Source organism: Oncorhynchus keta, chromosome 3 (assembly GCF_023373465.1).
Source record: "Oncorhynchus keta strain PuntledgeMale-10-30-2019 chromosome 3, Oket_V2, whole genome shotgun sequence".
Taxonomy (NCBI): Eukaryota; Metazoa; Chordata; class Actinopteri; order Salmoniformes; family Salmonidae; genus Oncorhynchus; species Oncorhynchus keta.
In genome coordinates this window covers 17740430-17760460 of record NC_068423.1, presented here as the reverse complement: position 1 = coordinate 17760460, position 20031 = coordinate 17740430, and the positions used below count along the sequence as shown (strand labels likewise).

At 43.0% G+C, this 20031-nt stretch overlaps 1 protein-coding gene across 6 annotated transcripts in view; it reads right to left on the bottom strand.

Annotated features, from left to right (window-relative positions):
* LOC118368161 (1-phosphatidylinositol 4,5-bisphosphate phosphodiesterase epsilon-1-like) overlaps window positions 1-16092 on the bottom strand; it is a 77627-nt gene extending 61535 nt beyond the window's left edge. For 3 of the 6 annotated variants that reach the window (XM_035752009.2, XM_035752026.2, XM_035752036.2), the window contains exons 1-3: window positions 15597-16091; window positions 9077-9205; window positions 4495-6019 (exon numbers count right to left, since the gene is read on the bottom strand). In XM_035752009.2, coding sequence (XP_035607902.1) covers window positions 4495-5682 — 1188 coding nt within the window. In that variant the 5' untranslated portion in view covers window positions 5683-6019; window positions 9077-9205; window positions 15597-16091. Of the gene's footprint in view, window positions 1-4494; window positions 6020-9076; window positions 9206-15596 lie in introns of all 6 variants that reach the window. The other 3 variants (XM_035751991.2, XM_035752018.2, XM_035752000.2) reach the window with 2 other exon arrangements.
* Window positions 16093-20031: the final 3939 nt, after the last annotated feature.

Sequence of the window (20031 nt, the reverse complement as noted above, 5' to 3'; positions counted from 1 at the left end):
AAAAACAAAGTAAAAGTGCAATATGTGCTATGTAAGAAAGCTAAGGTTTCAGTTCCTTGCTCAGAACATATGAAAGCTGGTGGTTCCTTTTAACATGAGTCTTCAATATTCCCAGGTAAGAAGTTTGAGGTGCGCTAACTAGCTAACCAACTAACTAGCTAGCCATTTCACTTCGGTTACACCAGCCTCATCTCGGGAGTTGATAGGCTTGAAGTCATAAACAGCGCAATGCTTGACGCACAAGGAAGAGCCGCTGGCAAAACGCTGTTTGAATGAATGTTTACGCGCCTGCTTCTGCCTACCACCGCTCAGTCAGATACTTGTATGCTCAGTCAGATTATATGCAACGCAGGACACGATGGATAATATCTAGTAATATCATCAACCATGTGTAGTTAACTAGTGATTATGATTGATTGTTTTTTATAAGATAAGTTTAATGCTAGCTAACAACTTACCTTGTCTTACTGCATTCGTGTAACAGGCAGTCTCCTTGTGGAGTGCAACGAGAGAGGCAGGTCGTTATTGCGTTGGACTAGTTAACTGTAAGGTTGCAAGATTAGATTCCCCGAGCTGACAAGGTGAACGTCTGTTGTTCTGCCGCCGAACGAGGCAGTTAACTCACCGTTCCTAGGCCATCATTGAAAATAAGAATGTGTTCTTAATTGACTTGCCTAGTTAAAAAGGTAGGTTAAAATCGGCACCCAAAAATACCGATTTCCGATTGTTATGAAAACTTGAAATCGTCCCTAATTAAATCGGCCATTCCGATTAATCGGTCGACCTCTACCTGGCACACTTGTATTTGGGGAGTTTCTCCCATTCTTCTCTTCTGATCCTCTCTGTCAGGTTGGATGGGGAGCGTCGCTGCACAGCTATTTTCAGGTCTCTTCAGAAATATTCGATCGGGTTCAAGTCCGGACTCTGGCTGGCCCACTCAAGAACATTGATACTTATTTTTTTTACCCCTTTTTCTCCCCAATTTCGTGGTATCCAATTGGTAGTTAGTCATGTGTCATCGCTGAAACTCCCGTACGGACTCGGGAGAGGCGAAGGTCGAGAACCAGGAGTCCTCCGAAACACGACCCAACTAAGCCGCACTGCTTCTTGACACAATGCCAGCTTAACCCAGAAGACAGCCACACCAACGTGTCGGAGGAAACGTCGCACACCTGGCGACCGTGTCACCGTGCATGCGCCCAGCCCACCACAGGTGTCACTAGAGCGCGAAGGGACAATGGCATCCCTGTCGGCCAAACCCTCCCATAACCCGGATGACGCTGGGCCAATTCTGCGCTGCCCCAACATTCAGAGACTTGTCCAGAGGTACTTCGGGTCATTGTCCTGTTGGAAGGTGAACCTTCACCCCAGTCTGAGGTCCTGAGCACTCTGGAGCAGGTTTCCGTCGAGGACTCGACTTTGTTCCGATCATCTTTGCCTTGATCCTGACTAGACTGCCAGTCCCTGCCACCGAAAAATGTTGCCACAGCATGATGCCACCACCATGCTTCACCATAAAGATGGTGCCAGGTTTCCTCCAGATGTGACACGCTTGGCATTCAAGCCAGAGTTCAATCTTGGTTCCATCAAACCAGAGAATCTTCTTTCTCATGGTCTGAGAGTATTTAGGTGCCTTTTGGCAAACTCCAAGCGGGTGGTCATGTGCCTTTTACTGAAGAGTGGCTTTCGTCTGGCCACTCTACCATGAAGGCCTGATTGGTGGAGTGCTGTAGAGATGGTTGTCCTTCTCCACAGAGGAACTCTAGAGCTCTGTCAGAGTGACCATCTGGTTCTTGGTCACCTCCATGACCAAGGACCTTCTCCCCCGATTGCTCAGTTTGGCCGGACTCTAGGAAGAGTCTTGGTGGTTCCAAATTTCTTCCATTTAGGAATGATGGAGGCCACTGTGTTCTTGGGGACTTCAGAAATGTTTTAGTACCCTTCCCCAGATCTGTGCCAACACAATCCTGTCTCGGAGCTCTACGGACAATTCCTTCGACCTCATGGCTTGGTTTTTGCTCTGACATGTACTGTGCTGTGTCTTTGGCTATGTCGGATTAAGTGATATGACATGCTATTCTATTAGATAATTTCTCTGTAATTAATATTACCTGATTGAGCTAATCATGTAAATGTAATTAACTAGAGAGTTGGGACACCACAACATAATATTTATAGAGCTGTTATCTTCCGAATAAACTCTTAAAGACCTAGTAATATTTTACATCAATAGCAGTCAATATTAATCGTCACCTTAATTCAGTCTCATCTGAAAATTGTAAATTATTTCATCTGCATGAACCCTGGCTAACAAGTTGAATCAGCAATACAAAATGGGGTTTAAATATTTATTAACTAAATACTTAACTATTCACACAGAATTGCACATACACCTAATTAATCATAACTTGATTACAAATTACGTAATAAAGAAAACGTCCCTAGCGGGCGGAACAGATATGACAGCTTGTTACACAAAAGAAAGGGTGGTGGATTCGAGTGAAAGAGCGGGAAGACTGAGGGACACAGGGAGAAGCTGTGCTATCGTAAATACAGTATCTTATGCATTCTAAATTACCGCCCATTTGGAAAAGGAAAATGCAATAAATATTTACTGAGGTGCGCTTCAGTAGGTTGGTGGTAGATGGAAGGCCATGTTGCCAAACCGAGTCCTTTGAAGAATGTCTCTGTTGGTCAATTGAATACGTTGTAGTAACGTAGTTGTGTGATAGACGGGATACTCTGTCTGTTCCTTCCTAACCCTCATTTGCAGCTGCTGTTGCTAACTCAACAGCTAGGAGGTATCACTTCTGTAGTGAATAAGAGTTCAAAGTTCATACCATTCGCAACCAAAGCTCACACCGATGTTGGCTTCGTTCCGTAGTTATTATCCACCATAATTTGCTAATTAATTCATTAAAAATCCTACAATGTGATTTTCTGGATTTTTTTTTCTCATTTTGTCTGTTTGAAGTGTACCTATGATGAAAATTTACAGGCCTCTCATCTGTTTAAGTGGGAGAACTTGCACAATTGGTGGCTGACTAAATCATTTTTTGCCCCACTGTATGTAAATAAGGTATCTTTATACATGTTTAAGATGTGTCATTATGGGGTAGTGTGTGTAGATTAGATAAAAACAAATATCAATCAATTTTATAATAAGGCTGTAACTTAACAAAATGTGGGAAAAGTCAAGGGGTCTGAATAGTTTCTGAAGACACTGTACGTGGCACTAAACATCTTTCTGAAGACACTGTACGTGGCACTAAACATCTTTCTGAAGACACTGTACGTGGCACTTAAACATCTTTCTTAACACTGTACGTGGCACTAAACATCTCTTTTCCCAATTTCCCTTCCTCTCTCTGAGTTCACTACTCCAACGTTGCCCCGGTAAGATCCCTTCACTACATAATCCTGTGTGTGCCTTGGCTCACCTCATTTGCTGTGGAAATAAACCCAGGAACACTGGACACTTTGGAATTTCTCACAGAAAACTCCACTCAATTATTGTATAGTCAGAAACTCAAGTGGGGGCTGGGGCATAAGAATCAGTGCCCATTCTGTTTGGTTCCTATGGTAACGCCATAGGAATAGTGCAGATGGTGTTTTGACAGGCGCCCTGACTATTACCCTTTTCAATGGCCTCATTATTAGCCAAGACATGAGCGAGCCTTAGACTTAATGCAGCCCATATTTCTGCACCACAAAGGACCCATAAAAACACTGCGTCTCCAACCACTGCAGCGCCCGGGTTAGTTACCACAGCACAGACTCTCTGGACACAGAGGTTTGCTCTGTTGTGGCGTACACACACTCAGCGGAGCGGAGCGTGTTAAACCTCCAAGGCAGTGGTTCATTCAACAAGGGAGACTGGAAGCCAGGTGCTCTTTCTCCGACCTTATTCGTCTAAACGCTTTGTTACGGGTCCTTTTGGCATCCCAAAAAACTCCTCACACCGAATTTGGCACGTGTTCCATAGGAAATGAACCATAACACTGAACCAGGGGTTTCTCCCCATCTCAGTCTGTGGATATTACTGATTTCTATGGCAATAACTTCAATGCAATGGTAGCTCAGGCTGTTAGTAATATTGGCACCAGAACTAACTGGGCCAGATCCATTTTTCCACTGCTGCGGACTACTGTGGACAAAGAGACAGTGTGACTGAGTGATTCTGCTTATGACTCTCCCTGCAGAGCGTAAGAGGCGAAACATTAAATCAAACAGATGAAGATGCAGTATTTTTTCTGAGAACCAATGATCACTTGTATTTTAGTTGGGAGTGATTGAATTGCTGAAGCCAAATAATGAGAAAAATACTGCACATTACAAAAATATTTTCAGAATTGCAAGATTGTACCATTTGCACAACTACCGTATTTGAAGGAGTTGATTTGTCGTGTGTGGGAGCTAAGCCAACACTTTGATAAGAGAAGGCTGCTGCAGCAGGAACCCTGTAGCCTGGGTGTGAAAAACAAAGACGCTTACCTCTGAGAGTCTGGCCCCCGTGTATCTCAGCAGGCCCCTGTAACCCCACAGGCTGACGGCCAGAGGCCCCGCGCCATGCCCTCTGACTGACACGATGGGTCTCTCACTGGGGTGCCAGGTCCTTTTGCAAACAGCCTCCCAGGCCTTCTCTGCTATGTGTCCCGAGAGCATAAACCTCACGATGGCCTTGGTGCCCACGCGCACAGACTTCTCAACTTTGCGGTTGTTTTTGTAGTACCTCCTCACCAGCACGGTGGAGCGCTCCTTCCTGTTGCGGATTAACTCGCTGTCCGACAGGCCGCCGTCGCTGTCGCTCTTCTGGGGGCTGGTGGACTGCTTGGAGGAAGAGAGCATGGTATCCAGCGAGGCCCTCCTGAAGAATCTCTCCACGGAGACCTTGGCTCTGGGTCTCCTGTTGAGCCTCTCTAGGCTGGAGTAGCCATCTTTCAGGAAGTGCAAACAGCGGGCATCGATAGTCCTGGCTGGCATTCCTGGCGTTCCTCCCTCCCCTATGGGAGAGCAGGAGAAGTGGCACTGAGATGCCACTGGCAGGCTGCTCCTCCTAAAGCTGCGTCTGCAGGGCACCGAGGATGGACAGGGGCGTTGTGTGCCAGCCGTGCTGGGCTCCAGCTGGCAGGGAGAGCCCTCGGAATAGCTCACCTTTGGCAGAGCACCAGCCTGGGGAGTCACAGCAGGAGAAGAAAACCCCTCTGTTCTCCTCTCGGACTGGTTCTCCCGAGGCTCTGTCTCGGTCCCAGTGGTCCAACAGACCGAGTCAGTCTCCTGGCAGGCTGAGAGACTTTCCACTGGATGACATGTCGGACACAGCTGGGTGGAAACCAAAGCACGCGTCCCCCTCTCCCCCCGAGATGTGGTGCCGAACTCAGCTACAGCACTAGCATGTTTGGGGTTGGAGTATTCCCAGCATTTGCATCCTGCATCCAGAAACGTCCCCTCCCCACCATCATAAGACCCGCTATCATAAGATAACTTCCAATAGAGAGGGAGCGGTGAGCAGCAGTCTTCGCTGCCCTGGTGGCTAACCTCTGGCTCGTGAGAATGGGGACGTGTGTTGCTTTGACTCAGAGGCATGCCGTAGTCTGAAGTGACATGGTTATTTCTGGACCCGGCTGACAAGGCCACCACTGTCGCACGACCCACAGCATCTCCTATGTCCTCAGATGCCATAGTGACGCTTAGAATGTCCCCAATGTCTCTTTGTCCCTCCCCGGCAAGAAGCTTCAGATCACAACATTAAGAGGTGAGGATAGCCTTGATCAGGAACATACACAGCCAGTCATGCTTCTCCAGACTGATGTGGAAACAGAAGCTTTTCCAGCTGTACAAACCAGCGCGGAGAAGGGTGACCACCTTGGCAAAACGAGGAATTTCCTGACAGAACTGTCCGGAGTCAAGCGCTTACATACCCCATCTCCGGAGTTTAGTGAGTGTGGTGTGGCTAAGTGGGACAGCAAGGTAGTCACTGACACCTTGGCTCGCTCCTCCCTATGCCTGCTTTCTGGATCTGAGAAAAGAAGGAGAAGACAAGAGGAAAATGCAGATTAGCACCAGAATAGTCTCAGTCACAAAGGGCCATCCAAAATCTGCACCGAGACTCCAAAAAACAGTCCAAAAAACAAACAGTAAATTCAAAGTTGAATAAACCATACAACTCTATGCTCAAGGACTACTTTTTCTTAAATTACTCGAAGAATTGCAGATGCAATGTCTGGTCAGAGAATTTAGGTAAAATCTTCCTCAGTTTGTGTCCACGTTTTCCAAAAACGCTTAAATATCTGCTCCGAATTAAGTTTGAAAAACTCTAGAAAGAATAGAAAGTCAGCTATAACATGACACCTATTTTAGTTATTAACTACAGTAAGTGAAGTGGATTTACACCCAGAAATGCGCGAGCGAAATGTAATCATGGGTCCCTGATCTGTACTACACAGAAATGCATAATAATGGATATGAATATCAGTCTCGTAACCCCTACTAGCGAACATATTCATCAAAAAAAAGAACATTTTAAGCTGGTCATACCATCCATCATTTAGCTATTTCCTTTTTGTAGGTGTGTGTGTGTATATATATATATATATATATAAATATGAAGATGTCTCCTGGTCCGACAGACAGTGCTCTAGCTCTGCCACTTTCCACAGCAGGTGCGGAAGTCCGACATGGTGGATGCAATGGATTGAGACGCAGCCCATACAAATAAATCTCTCTACCTTTAAAAAAAATACATTGATACATTTGAGTTATTTTAAGTTAATTAGAATGACACACGGGCGCGTCAATCAACTCTAGGGGTTTTACCGGTGATGTATCCTGTATAGGTACACAGAAAAGGTAGAAATACGCAATATCCTCCTTTGCCTATTTGAGAGTTATTCTACACTCCAGCACCAAACAAGACCAAATTTGGTTGGTCCGGAATGGACCAAATCTGAACCAATCACAGCCGTCTATATTTCACAACTTTGGACATCTTAAGCTCAGAAGAGTACAGCAAAGTAGAGTACAGTACACTATAGTGTACTCAACTCTAGTGTGCTTTACTGTGTGTGTATTGAACTCTACTCAACTTGTTTTACATTACTGTACTCTCCATAGACATAGACGTCTATGATTGGTTCAGATTTGGACCGGTCCAGACTGGACCAAATCTGATCCAATCATAGATGTCTATGTTTGGCCCAAATCAACGCCGGTCAGGACAAGGACAAAAATCAACAACAGTGGACGTTGAAATTAAAGGCACCCCGCCCGGACAGTACCAAAAAGAAAATGCCTATGGAGTGGACCTTGAAATCAAACGTAAACTATTTTTCAACATCCACGGACGTCCGGTGACTGTCATTGCTCAATGAGTAAGGATGTTGGTTACAGTTAATAGAAAGAGGGGGCTCATGGGTAGGTGTCAGTAAGAGCCAGGAGAAGTGCCATTAACTGGAGCAAGAAAGAGAGGGGATGTCCAGACTTAACACTCTTGCTTTGACCACCAGACAACAGACAAAGAAAGAAAACAGCAGAACATATGCCAGTGGAAGGGACGACAGTAGCAGGGTTTGTGGCTACTGTGATTTCCCATTGTAGCCAAATCAATAGCAGAAAATCTTACCTATTTTTCAAAAATTCTGTTACCAAGTTGGTAACAGAATTCTGAGTTTTAAATCACATAATTCATAAACACAATCAATATCAGTAAAAACCCTAACTAATTGTAAATAACCACAACATAATCCAAGTTTCTTTGACTTCTTCGTTCTTTCTCTCAACAGTAGAACAAGCATGGCCAAACAACTCAATTTCACTAGGCCTTTCAGATCAGCTGTAGCACATGTGCTTCATATTGTGCAGATACTTAAACTTTGTTGAGACTGTCATCATGCTGGTAGAATGTCAGTTATCACATCCTAGTTCTGTTGTGTCTCTCCAAACGCTATTTGGGTTTCATGCTTAATTATTGGCTTCAGATGAACAGCAACGGACGCCTTTACCACATTTTTTTCCTCAACGACACTCCAGTCTTTTGTCTTTCTCCAACCTTGACAGCGTCCAGAAGTTAGAGAAATTGTCACCTCTCAGAAAAAACACACAGCTGTCCAAAACCTCACTCGTGAGGATGGCAGCAGAAAATTCTGCTCTTAAAAAGACGTGGGTAGCTGGAATGTGAGGCCTCCGTGGGGGAGGACCAGTCCAGAGAAGATTATGGTTGAGAATTGGGTCTTGATTCTGGGTCAATTTAGCTAGCAGTCAAGGCCTAGTGGCCAGCCAACTTCTCACACCCACACAGCAGACACGCAGTAAATCAAAGTGTCAGAGTATGCAGCCTCTTTTCAAGGCTCAATGTCACATTCTGAGAGGGAAGAAAATGATGTTGGCCAATGGAAGAAAGACAAGCAATCCATTCATTCGTTTGGAAATTGCATCAATTCTTAATACAATTTAATTCATTTGACTGCCTGTCTGTGCCCTTTGATTAAAAGCTTTGATATTCCACAGATGACAAGTCCCTCGTGATCGAAGCATGTGTTCGTTTTCAGTTTAATCTTTCTCTAATAAAAGTCAGTGTGTTGTTGCTCCACGGGAAAGGCACCGACTTTACAGCAACTTTGTGTGACAATATAATTATGACAGGGAGTAAGGTAATTACTCCGAAAGTTGTTAAAATAATTTATATCCTCTGGAAACTCCTCTGATCCATCAATCACACTAAACTGGTTGGATGAAGAAAAACATGAATCCTCAAAGCAAAGGAGAGCTGGGACTGCAACAGACTTAACACCCTCACTGGCAATGAGCGTTGGGCCCCGTTCAAAATATGCAACACACTACTAAGGTAACGCTGATATCTCTTGTGGAGTTTGGAAGTCAACCGTCTAAGTCCACACATCAACAGATCAAAGTTCCTTTGTTTTTGGCTGAGCTGCAATCATGGCAAAACAAATAAAGAGGTTTCAGAGGACCAATCACAGTGCAATTCAAGGGAGGAAATCAGATAATGGAAAAGACAGTAGACCCAAACCTATTCAATACTGTACTTTTTATATAATTAGTGGACTTTGGTCCTTACCTCTACAGTTATCAGGTCTTGGCACACAAAAGGTTTCTGTTGAGAAGGGTGTGATGAAAATATTGTAGATCAAACATCTTCAGAGCCAGACTTCTCCCTCTCCTGTGGTATTCAGGGTTGAGCGCACTGCTGGAAAACACAAACACATAATGACACTGACTTGAGGCCTGAGGGATTGGGTAGTCAGGACAAGACGGCAACCAACCAGAGCAGCCGTAGGACTTATATGGCGGCCTTTACCTCCATAAAGTAATTTTGTCCATTGTTTTCAACAGTGTCACCTTTGTGACAGATAGCGTCAAAGACAACGGCCCTAAAGTCGATAATGTCTCCATTATCCCTCGCAGGTTAACATTTATCATAGGTCCTGCCCTGGAGGCAGAACTGAGCAGTTGAATGGCATAACTAATTGACTATTTCTTTTTTTTTTAAATCATGAAAACAAACATTTGCTTTTTGGTCTTAATTTAAGGTTTGGCATTAGGGTTAGCAGCGTGGTTAGGGATATGACTGTAGCTGTGCCCGCTAGTGACCACTCTGAAGAGCTGCCCCCAGTACATGAGTCATCTCAATAAATGTCAAGCTGCTTTTCCCTTATCACTGACAATGTAGACGTGGAGAAAAAAAAAAAAACATTTAACACTTCATGATTCAATTGAAATACTCTGAATGATGAGGATAACTGATTGATGGGAGTGCATCATCTTTATCAACGGAAGCCTAATTATTTTGGTCGGGTGGAAGCAAGAACAACTTTAGTAATCCAGCGTGCTTATTAGTCTCCTTCCGCTGCCACCTGTACCACCAAAACCATAAAGACCAAAATAACTTTCAAATGTGCAGGCTGAATGTCTTTGATACTATTAAAACGTTTGCCACTACAACCATATTTGCATCAATCCCAATGTGTTGCATATGTCAACTAAATTCGGCCAACCTTTAGCACCAAAACCTTAAAAGCTACCGACACCAAAACAACTTTCAGATGTCCAGCAATAAGCAGGACACAGCGTTTTGAAACGGTCCGATAGCAAACCCCTATAAAGAACAAAAATGCCTCTCTGGCAAACGTAGGAATCATGTCAGCTCTGGTGTGGCATTTCTATCTGCAACACTTGGCTACTGAACACAGCACTGGTCAGGTTAATAAAAAATAATTTTTACACTACAACCATATTTGCATAAATGCCAATGCATTTCAATGGCCATAGGTTAACATGGCAAAACTTGAGCGTAACCAGCCTTCAACTGTTTACACTAGAAACGCCATACAAACTTGAAAACGTGCAGACCTGTCTGGAATAGGTTTGTGTACAGCTTTTTTTTATACAATGATTATTTATTCAACTATAACCATGTTAAGATTAGCATAAACGTTCAATAGGCTACAAAGGGAAGTATTTGAATACCAACTTGTACTAGTGTTTACCAAATTTCATGACTATCACAGCACTATCTGTAGTCTGAGTGAATCTATGCAGAGGACATTTGGATGACTCATCAAAACAATGTGTGCTTCATTTGATCAGAAACGATGTGTCATAGAAGACTTAAACAATGGACAGATATTCTTGAATTCCATAAGAGATTTCTTCCCCGTGTTAACCAATCAGCATCCAGGATTAGACCCACCCGTTGTACAATGTTTCATTTTACTTATCTACCGAGTGCAGAGATCCCTGCAGCTAACCTCAGGATTATGATGGTGTTTTTGTTGGTTGGTTGGACACAATGTTGAGAAATGGTTGAAGTATCTGTGTTGTGAAATTTAACCACAGGTGCCACACCTCCCAAGTCAACAAACCAGAAACTCTCAAAACACTGCCAGAAAGACTGACAAATCAAATGTCTCACACTGAGGCTGACAGAAGTCGTATTTAAGATAACCTACATATTCAAAGAGTTTCAGGTATTTTCGAAAGATGGGCAGGGACTCTGCCGACCCGGCATTAGGGGGAAGCTGGTTCCACCATTGGGGTGTCAGGACAGAGAATAGCTTTGACTGGGATGTGGGAGGCCAAGAGGTGTTAGATCCACTTTATAGCGCACCACTGACATTTAAAGGACATTTCTGAATGAGCCGACATGTGCATACCCTAGCCGAAAAGGGGAGATCGGATTGAATCCTGACCTGAATCTTGTTCATTGTAATGTGGGAAATGTACGGCCCCAAAATCTATAGTCTGCTGATATAGGCTCATGGCACAACACAAGTTATGATTGTGTGATGATAGAGGACACATGATATACACTGTGTACAAAACATTAAAAACACCTGCTCTCTCCAAGACAGACTGACCAGGTGAAAGTTATGATCCCTAATTGACATCACTTGTTAAATCCACTACAATCACTGTAGATCTGGGTAGGCAACCCTGGTCCTGGAGAGCCACTGGCACTTCATGTTTTTGATTTAACCGACCTGGAAGATCAGGTGTGTTGAATTTAGGCAATCACTGAAATGATCAATTAGCTCAGTTGGCCAGGTGTGGTGCCTAATTGGAATTAAATCCTGCAGTACTTGTGGCACTCCAGGAACAGGGTTTCCTACCGCCGGAGTAGATGAAGGGGAGGAGACAGGTTAAATAAGGGTTTTTGAAGCCTTGAGACATGGATTGTATACGCATGCCATGCAGAGGGGGAAAAGGCAAGACAAAAGATTTAAGTGACTTTAAAAACAGGGTATGGTAGTAGGTGCCAGGCGCACATGGGTTTGTATCAAGAACTGCAACACTGCTGGGTTTTTTCCATGCTCAACAGTTTGACATCCCGCCAACTTGACAACATTGGGAAGCATTGTATTCAACACGGGCCAGTATCCCTGTGGAACACTTGACACCATGCCATGATGAATTCACGCTGTTCTGAGGGTAAATGGGTGCAACTCAATATTAGGAAGATGTTCAGGTGACCTTTTCTGAATGAGCTTAGAATACTTAAACACTTGCTACTAACCCCCCTCCCAGTTTTTAATATGATATCTGAGTGACTAACAAAATCATGGTAATTCAAACATGATAACTACAAGTTTGGTAAGTTAGCTGGCAGCTAGACTATCTAATCTAAAAAATAAAAAAGCTGAGTAAATATCAGTGACTAACATAAGAGAAACTGATGCACAACCAAATTTCAAAATTGCCCCTTGTGTTCTTCCTCGCAACAGTAAGTTGAGACCCCGACTGAGTTCCTTCCGAGGGCGGTCTGCAGGCAGCCAGTTGCCCATCCCTGAACTAGAGTGATGAAACTCACACAGTTCATACTCGAGGTCGACTGATTTAATTAGGGCCGATTTCAAGTTGTCATGACAATCGGTAATCGGCATTTTTGGATGCCGATTACATCGTAATCCACGAGGAGACTGCGTGGCAGGCTGACTACCTGTTACGCGAGTGCAGCAAGGAGCCAAGGTAAGTTGCTAGCTAGCATTAAACTTATAAAAAACAATCTGAACATAATCACTAGTTAACTACACATGGTTGATGAGATTACTATTTTAACTGGCTTGTCCTGCGTTGCATATAATCAATGCGGTGCCTGTTAATTTATCATTGAATCACCGCCTACTTCGCCAAACGGTTGATTTAACAAAAGTGCATTTGTGAAAAAAGTCAATCGTCACCAATGTACCATAAACATCAATGCCTTTCTTAAAATCAAGACAAGTATATATTTTTAAACCTACATATTTAGTTAAAATAAATTAATGTTAGCAAGCAATATTAACTAGGGAAATTGTCACTTCTCTTGCGTTCCAGTGCAAGCAGTCAGGGTATATGCAGCAGTTTGGGCCTCCTGGCTTGCTGCAAACTGTTTCAAGACCATTTCTTCCTAACAAAGACCATAATTAATTTGCCAAAACTTTACATAATTATGACATAACATTGAAGGCTGTGCAATGTAACAGCAATATTTAGACTTAGGGTTGCCACCCGTTCGATGAAATACGCTTCCATATTTCACTAATATATATGGTCAAATCTGGAAACTAAGGCTCGTATTTCTGTGTGTTTTACTATATAATTAAGTCTATGATTTGATAGAGCAGTCTGAGCGGTGGTAGGCAGCTGCAGGCTCATAAGCATTCATTCAAACAGCACTTTCCTGCATTTGCCAGCAGCTCTTCGCAATGCTTGAAGCACAGCGCTGTTTATGACTTAAAGCCTATCACCTCCCGAGATTAGGCTGGCAATACTATAGTGCCTATAAGAACATTCAAGAGTCAAAGGTATACGAAATACAAATGGTATAGAGAAATAGTCCAATAATTCCTATAAGCTAAAACTTCTTAACTGGGAATATTGAAGACTCATGTTAAAAGGAACCACCAGCTTTCATATGTTCTCATGTTCTGCGCAAGGAACTTAAACTTTTGCTTTTTTTTTTTACATGGCACATATTGCACTTTTACTTCTCCAACACTGTTTTTGCTTCTTTTTTTTTTACCAAATTGAACATGTTTATTTATTTGAGACTAAATAGATTTTATTACCTACAGATATTGTTCACATGAACACCAGATGTTCAACTTCACTATTCCAAATGTGGTACTACTTTGCTAATGGGGGTAATTTAAGGGAAAACTAAACCAACCCCTAACGTTGGGCTAATTCACTGGGGATTATTTCTCAACTCATCCAAGTGATGACTCACTGGGAATGTAATTAACCCAAACTCCCATGGGGTGAGAATTAGAGTGCAGCCAACTGAGCAAAAGCAGAAGGAATCCCCCTCATAGGAGGACACAAAAGACAGACATGTCACGTGATAACAATGGATTGACATTCTTTCACCCTTGAAGAAGTTGAAATGTCAATCTATGCAACGTTAAATGAAAGTGGAAAATACAACTTCCAAACAAAGACTGGTGGAAAATGGACAATGTGTATGTAAACTTTAAAAGCAGTGTGTTTTTCATTGTACAAAACCATTCAATATAATCCTTTGAGGTCCAAAACATTGAAATCCCAAAGAACTGAACCAAACAGAATTATTTTCATGTGAGAGACCTGGGATCACACGGAATTGATTAGAAGACAAGGCAACAGACGCCAGTGGAAACAGAGACCCTGTGTGGAATAACAGAGAGAGGGCTGGTTCAAGAGGGACGCCTACAGATTTGGAGGCTGGAATCCTCAACTGACTAAATGCAGTGGATTTCTCTTTCCGTGCATTCCTCTAACCACCACACCATGGTTTCAACCAACCATTTAACCATACTTGTGCCAATACCCCAAATACATGCCTTTCTGGATAGAGTGCTAGTGATTATAGTGTAGTGAACCTGTTTTTTTTTTCAGATTCAGAAAAAGTCAACGTCCTCTGAGGCAATTAATTTTGCAGCAGTCATATAACATATCGCAAAGGATATTTACAAGCAAATAGGCAGGCTAAGTGGAGTTTCATAGTGTAAGTGCAATTAGTCTAACATTTTGTTAAGTTGCCGAATTGCATTCGGAATAAGACTAATTTGTCCGTTTTTAAAAAAAAATGTATTTAGGTAGTCTGCGCCCAGAAGGAAGGAGTTGAAATTCAGGATGGAGTGGATGAGTAAACCGCTATTTTATTCGCCTTATGGAGGGCTCTGCCCAGGTAGCGAGATGACAGTTAACTCACTTGATGAAAATTGTAATGTGACTCAAAGTGAGGATCGCTACACTACCCCCTCCGAACAGGAATACACATCCACATGCTTCGACTACTCAGCCCCATCACATGTCCAGTCTGTGTGTTCCGATGTCCTCACGGATGCCATTCCACTTCTGACACCAATGTAGCGAGCAGGGAAGCGAACCCCGGTCGCTGGTGCCTCAACACCCTACGCATCTCACCAATAGGGTTGATATAGCGAGGATCGCTACAATATGAACAACTGACAGGCAGAAAGCGATGTCAGCCATCTTTGAATCGTCACTGAAACTATTTGAAAAGAAATGTAACTTGATTTGTTAATGTTTTTCTTCCCGATTAAACATAAAAAATGTCCAGAAGGAAGAGGAGTGGTCCGAGGACAATCGCATAAAATCTAAAGGCTAAAAGGTGATACCCTCAGAACATTTTGGAATAGTCCTACCAAAATAATTACACACCCCCTTCCCCTCAAAGCAGTGGCGGTACATAGGATGCACTGTCCTCTGTGTTATCATTCCCCGCTTTAATTTTACAATGAATGAAAAGACTAGGTCAATTCCAACATGGATCGCATTGGCAGGGACCACCTGTCCTGACCAAATTATTCATTTAGTTGAGCCAGCAATTAAATCCGATAATTGGGCATAGGCTACATAACTCATCTGTGTAGATTGAGGTTCGTCAATATAATTATTAAATTAAATGAAGGGACTTTAATAATCGAGATACAACAGCCCGATAAATCTGTAGTCATAGAGTATGAAAATCGATGAAGTTAAACGCAGTAAATAATTGCTAATAATTTGACGCTAGTTATGATTAGCAAATTTGGCACGTGCGAGCCAACTTCTCTTCATTTAGCTACTATTCCCAGAAAATTTGCGTAACTTACCAAAAAATGTAGACAAATGCAGTGGTAACTCAATGTAAAAAGTCCGTTATCCTCGAAGGCGATTCTATTCAAAGTACATCCCTCACGAAACTGTGAATGTTGCTGACTGAGATGTGGAGCTGAACCCAAAACGCCACCCCAGAAGCAATGACTAGGATGTGCTGCTGTTGTTGGTAGTAGCCCAATTGCTGTGGCTGAGGAGGACAATAGCCGCTGGGTAGTTACGATAAGCAGATTCAATGCACGGTCACTACATTGGAATGTCTGAGGCTACAGTGTTTCACCAGCACATTAGTTACGGACAGTGCCCCATAAAAGTTTTTGTTTTGCTTTGCTCAGTCGAGTTGTGGCGACAAAGCGTGTCATTTTCACTCAGGTTCAATTCCATGCTTATTGTCAACAACTTGCATGTTATGAGTTCAGTGCTGGTGGAACATGTTGCCTATGTAGGTTAAGTGTTGTTTCAGTGTTCCACTAAATGTAACTACACTTCCAATGTAAAATGTGCAGTTGTTAGTACCGCCCCCTAATCACTTCAATTGTCATTCCTATGTCCTGTCCTGGGGTGTGCACTTTCGGCGTTGTGGTTGCAATAGTTTTGCGATTTAAAATAGTCAAACCCATATTGATAAGGCCACACACACACCAAACGGGAGCAAGCATATCCTCAAATACGGTTGAAGAACAGTGGACAACTTTTAGTGGAAATGTGTCATTTATTACAAACCGTGATGCAACGTAGCAAACGTTGAATCGAACTGAACGCACCCGTATGTGTAGAGTGGGGGTATTCATACTTCAGTTTCCCCTGTTTTTTTTAGCGGAGTTGTTATTTTCAGATTCTCATTTTTCTCTTGGATGGCTTTGTCAAGTGTGTAGGTTTTTGCCGATGCTCCCCACCCTGTGGCTACAAACCTTCTAATCTAGTGTACCCTGCATGCATAACGCATGTGGACGTCCTGGTCTCCAATCTGTGGTTAATAAGGCTGAGTTCATATCAGCCTATTTCACCCTTCAACTGAGACATGGTTTATCCCAGATTACACCGCTACTCCTGTTGCTCTCTTGTTGTGTTCTCATAGTCCTGGAGCATCTGGTTGCACAGGGCTACTACATTTCTCCTAAATTGAGATTTTCTCTTTTCCCCCTCCTACCTGTCCATCTAATTTCAATTCCATATTGTCACTTGTCCACTCAAGCTTAACATTGTTGTCATCTATTGCCCACCATGTGCACTTGGTGTTCCTGAGCTTGACAATAACTTTTTTTTTACCTTTATTTAACTAGGCAAGTCAGTTAAGAACAAATTCTTATTTTCAATGACGGCCTAGGAACAGTGGGTTAACTGCCTGTTCAGGGGCAGAACGACAGATTTGTACCTTGTCAGCTCAGGGATTTGAACTTGCAACCCTTCAGTTACTAGTCCAACACTCTAACCACTAGGCTACCCAATGGCTCAACACTCACTGTACTGGGTGACTTAAGCCTCATGACCACCCTCTTTCTTTACCCTCTTTTGACCTCTTTCCTTTCCCTGTCCGCTTCCACTCACAAGGCAGGCAATACGCTTGACCTCATCTTTACTAGACTGTTTGCCTATATCTCACTACAACCCCTGTCCAGGTCACTGATCACTACTTTGTTTATTTTTCTCTCCTCCAACCCTACCCGCTCTCCCCCTACCAAGATGGTGATGCGCTGTCGCAATCTTCTGTCATTACTCTCTCCTCTTCTATCCTATCATCTCTTCCTCCTGCCAAATCTTTCCCTCTCCTGACTCTGCTTCTTCGACCCTACTCTCCTCCCTTTCCGCCACATTGACTCCCACTGTCCCCTTTCCTCCCGGCCCACTCAACCCTCCACTCTTTGGCTGAGTGACTCACTGCATGCTCACAGAACAGGGCTGACAAATATAGAAAACTCAACTTCTGGAGGACCTGTCATCCTTCCACTCCCTCCTCTCGACCTTCTCTTCAGTATCTCCTGCTAAAGCTGCTTTCTATCGCTCAATTCTATGCCTCTGCCTCCAACCCTGGGAAACTATTTTCTTCGCTCTGTCATATACTGTCATTCCTATGTGGATGACGCTCAACTAAATGTCTCATTCCCCCATTCTAATACCCAAGTAGCAACATGCATCGCTGCGTGTGAGACATTCTATTTGTCAGTAAAAGGAGTGTCATCTTTCTGGCAGTGTGTTCAGACCTTCTGGTTTGGTGACTTGTGAGGTGTGTCACCTGTGATTACATTTCACAACATAGGTGGCTCAGTTGGTGCTTGCAACACCAGGGTTATGGGTTTGATTACCTCAGGGGACCAGTATGAAAATGTATGCAGTCCCTACTGTAAGTTGCTCTGGATAATAGTGTTGACTAAAATGTAAATGTAATGTCTTTTTTGAGGAAAAGGGTACTTACTATGACTGGGCGGCAGGGTTAGAGCGTTGGACTAGTAACCAGAAGGTTGTGAGTTCAAACCCCTGAGCTGACATGGTACAAATCTGTCGTTCTGCCCCTGAACAGGCAGTTAACCCACTGTTCCTAGGCTGTCATTGAAAATAAGAATGTGTTCTTAACTGACTTGCCTGGTTAAATAAAGGTAAAATTAAAAATATATATATATATATGGTTGTCTTGCCATGCACTAACTCTATAAGAGCATCTGCTAAATTACTTAAATGTGAGAGGGGACAGTGGTATACGGTGTATTCAGACCCCTTGACTTTTTCCACATTTTGTTACGTTACAGCCTTATTCTAAATTTGATTAAATTATTATTTTTCTTCATCAATCTACACACTCTACCCGCTGCTAGTTTTCAACTGTATTTCTGTTAAACCTGGAACATGTGATAGTTTATTCATGATATATTAATAATAAACTATTATTTTATCTCCTTTATTCTCCTCTGATGGGAACTTGTATGCCATTCAGGAGGAATGTGCAGTGCAAGCTCTCCACTCCCAATCAGATTGGAACATGAAATTCTACTGATTTAATTGCAACAAATCTGTGCACTTTAGTTCACCAATAAAACGTGATTCTTTACAATTGACTTTAAAACTGCAACGTGAGTCAGATGCACATTCAAGTATTATCATTACACAAAGTACAGGATATTCAGTGATCCTTTTTGGATAAAACAATATTAAATATGTTCACGTCACTAAATAATTGATTAAAACACACTGTTTTGCAATGGTCTACAGTAGCCCCAGCAGCACTCTGTAGGGTAGCACCATGGTGTAGCCAGAGGACAGCTAGTTTCCGTCCTCCTCTGGGTACATTGACTTCAGTACAAAACCTAGGAGGCTCATGCCCCCCTCCATAGACTTCCCCAGTAATTATGACAACTTCCAGAAGACATCCTTTAACCTATCAGAAATCTTGCAGCATGAACTGACATGCAGTCCACCCAATCAAAGGATCAGAGAATGAATCTAGAACTGAAAGCATAAGCTACAGCTAGCTAGCAATGCAGTGCATAAAATGTGGTGAGTAGTTGACTCAAAGAGAAAGACAATAGTTGAACAGTTTTGAATAAATTAATTTCTTCAAAATGAAAAAGCAAGAGAGAGAGAGAGAGAGAGCTAGCAATATATATATTTTTCTTCTCACTTATACAGACAGCTAGCTGGTTTAGCCTACTCAAACACCCAGCTGAAATAGAGAGGGATGCTATGTTAGCTAGCTGGCTATGGATGTCAAACACTGGAACTCTTGTCTATGGAGATTACATGGCTGTGTGCTCGTTTTGGTATAGGTCCTCAGATCCTCAAAAGGTTTTTCAGCTGCACCATCGAGAGCATCCTGACGGGTTGCATCACTGCCTGGTATGGCAACTGCTCGGCCTCCGCAAGGCACTACAGAGGGTAGTGCGTACATCACCAGGGCCAAGCTTCCTGCCAGGACCTCTATACCAGGCGGTGTCAGAGGAAGGCCTAAGAAATTGTCAAAGTCTCCAGCCACCCTAGTCATAGATTGTTCTCTCTGCTAACGCACGGCAAGCGGTATCAGAGCTCTAAGTCTAGGTCCAAGAGGCTCCTAAACAGCTTCTACCCCCAACCCATAAAACTCCTGAACAGCTAATCAAATGGCTACCCAGACTATTTGCATTGCCCCCCCTCCCCCTCTTCTACACTGCTGCTACTCCCTGTGTCACTTGAATTACTCTACGTACATGTACATAAAACCTCGACACCGGTGACCCCGCACATTGACTCTGTACTGGCACCCACTGTATATAGCCCAGCTATTGTTATTTAATGCTGCGCTTTAATGATTTGTTATTGCTATCTCATACATTTCTTTATAGTATTTTCTTAAAACGGCATTGTTGGTTAAGGGCTTGTAAGTAAGCATTTCACTGTAAGGTCTCACATGTTGTATTCAAATGTGACAAATACAATTTGATATGAGTCCAATGACGGCGAGCT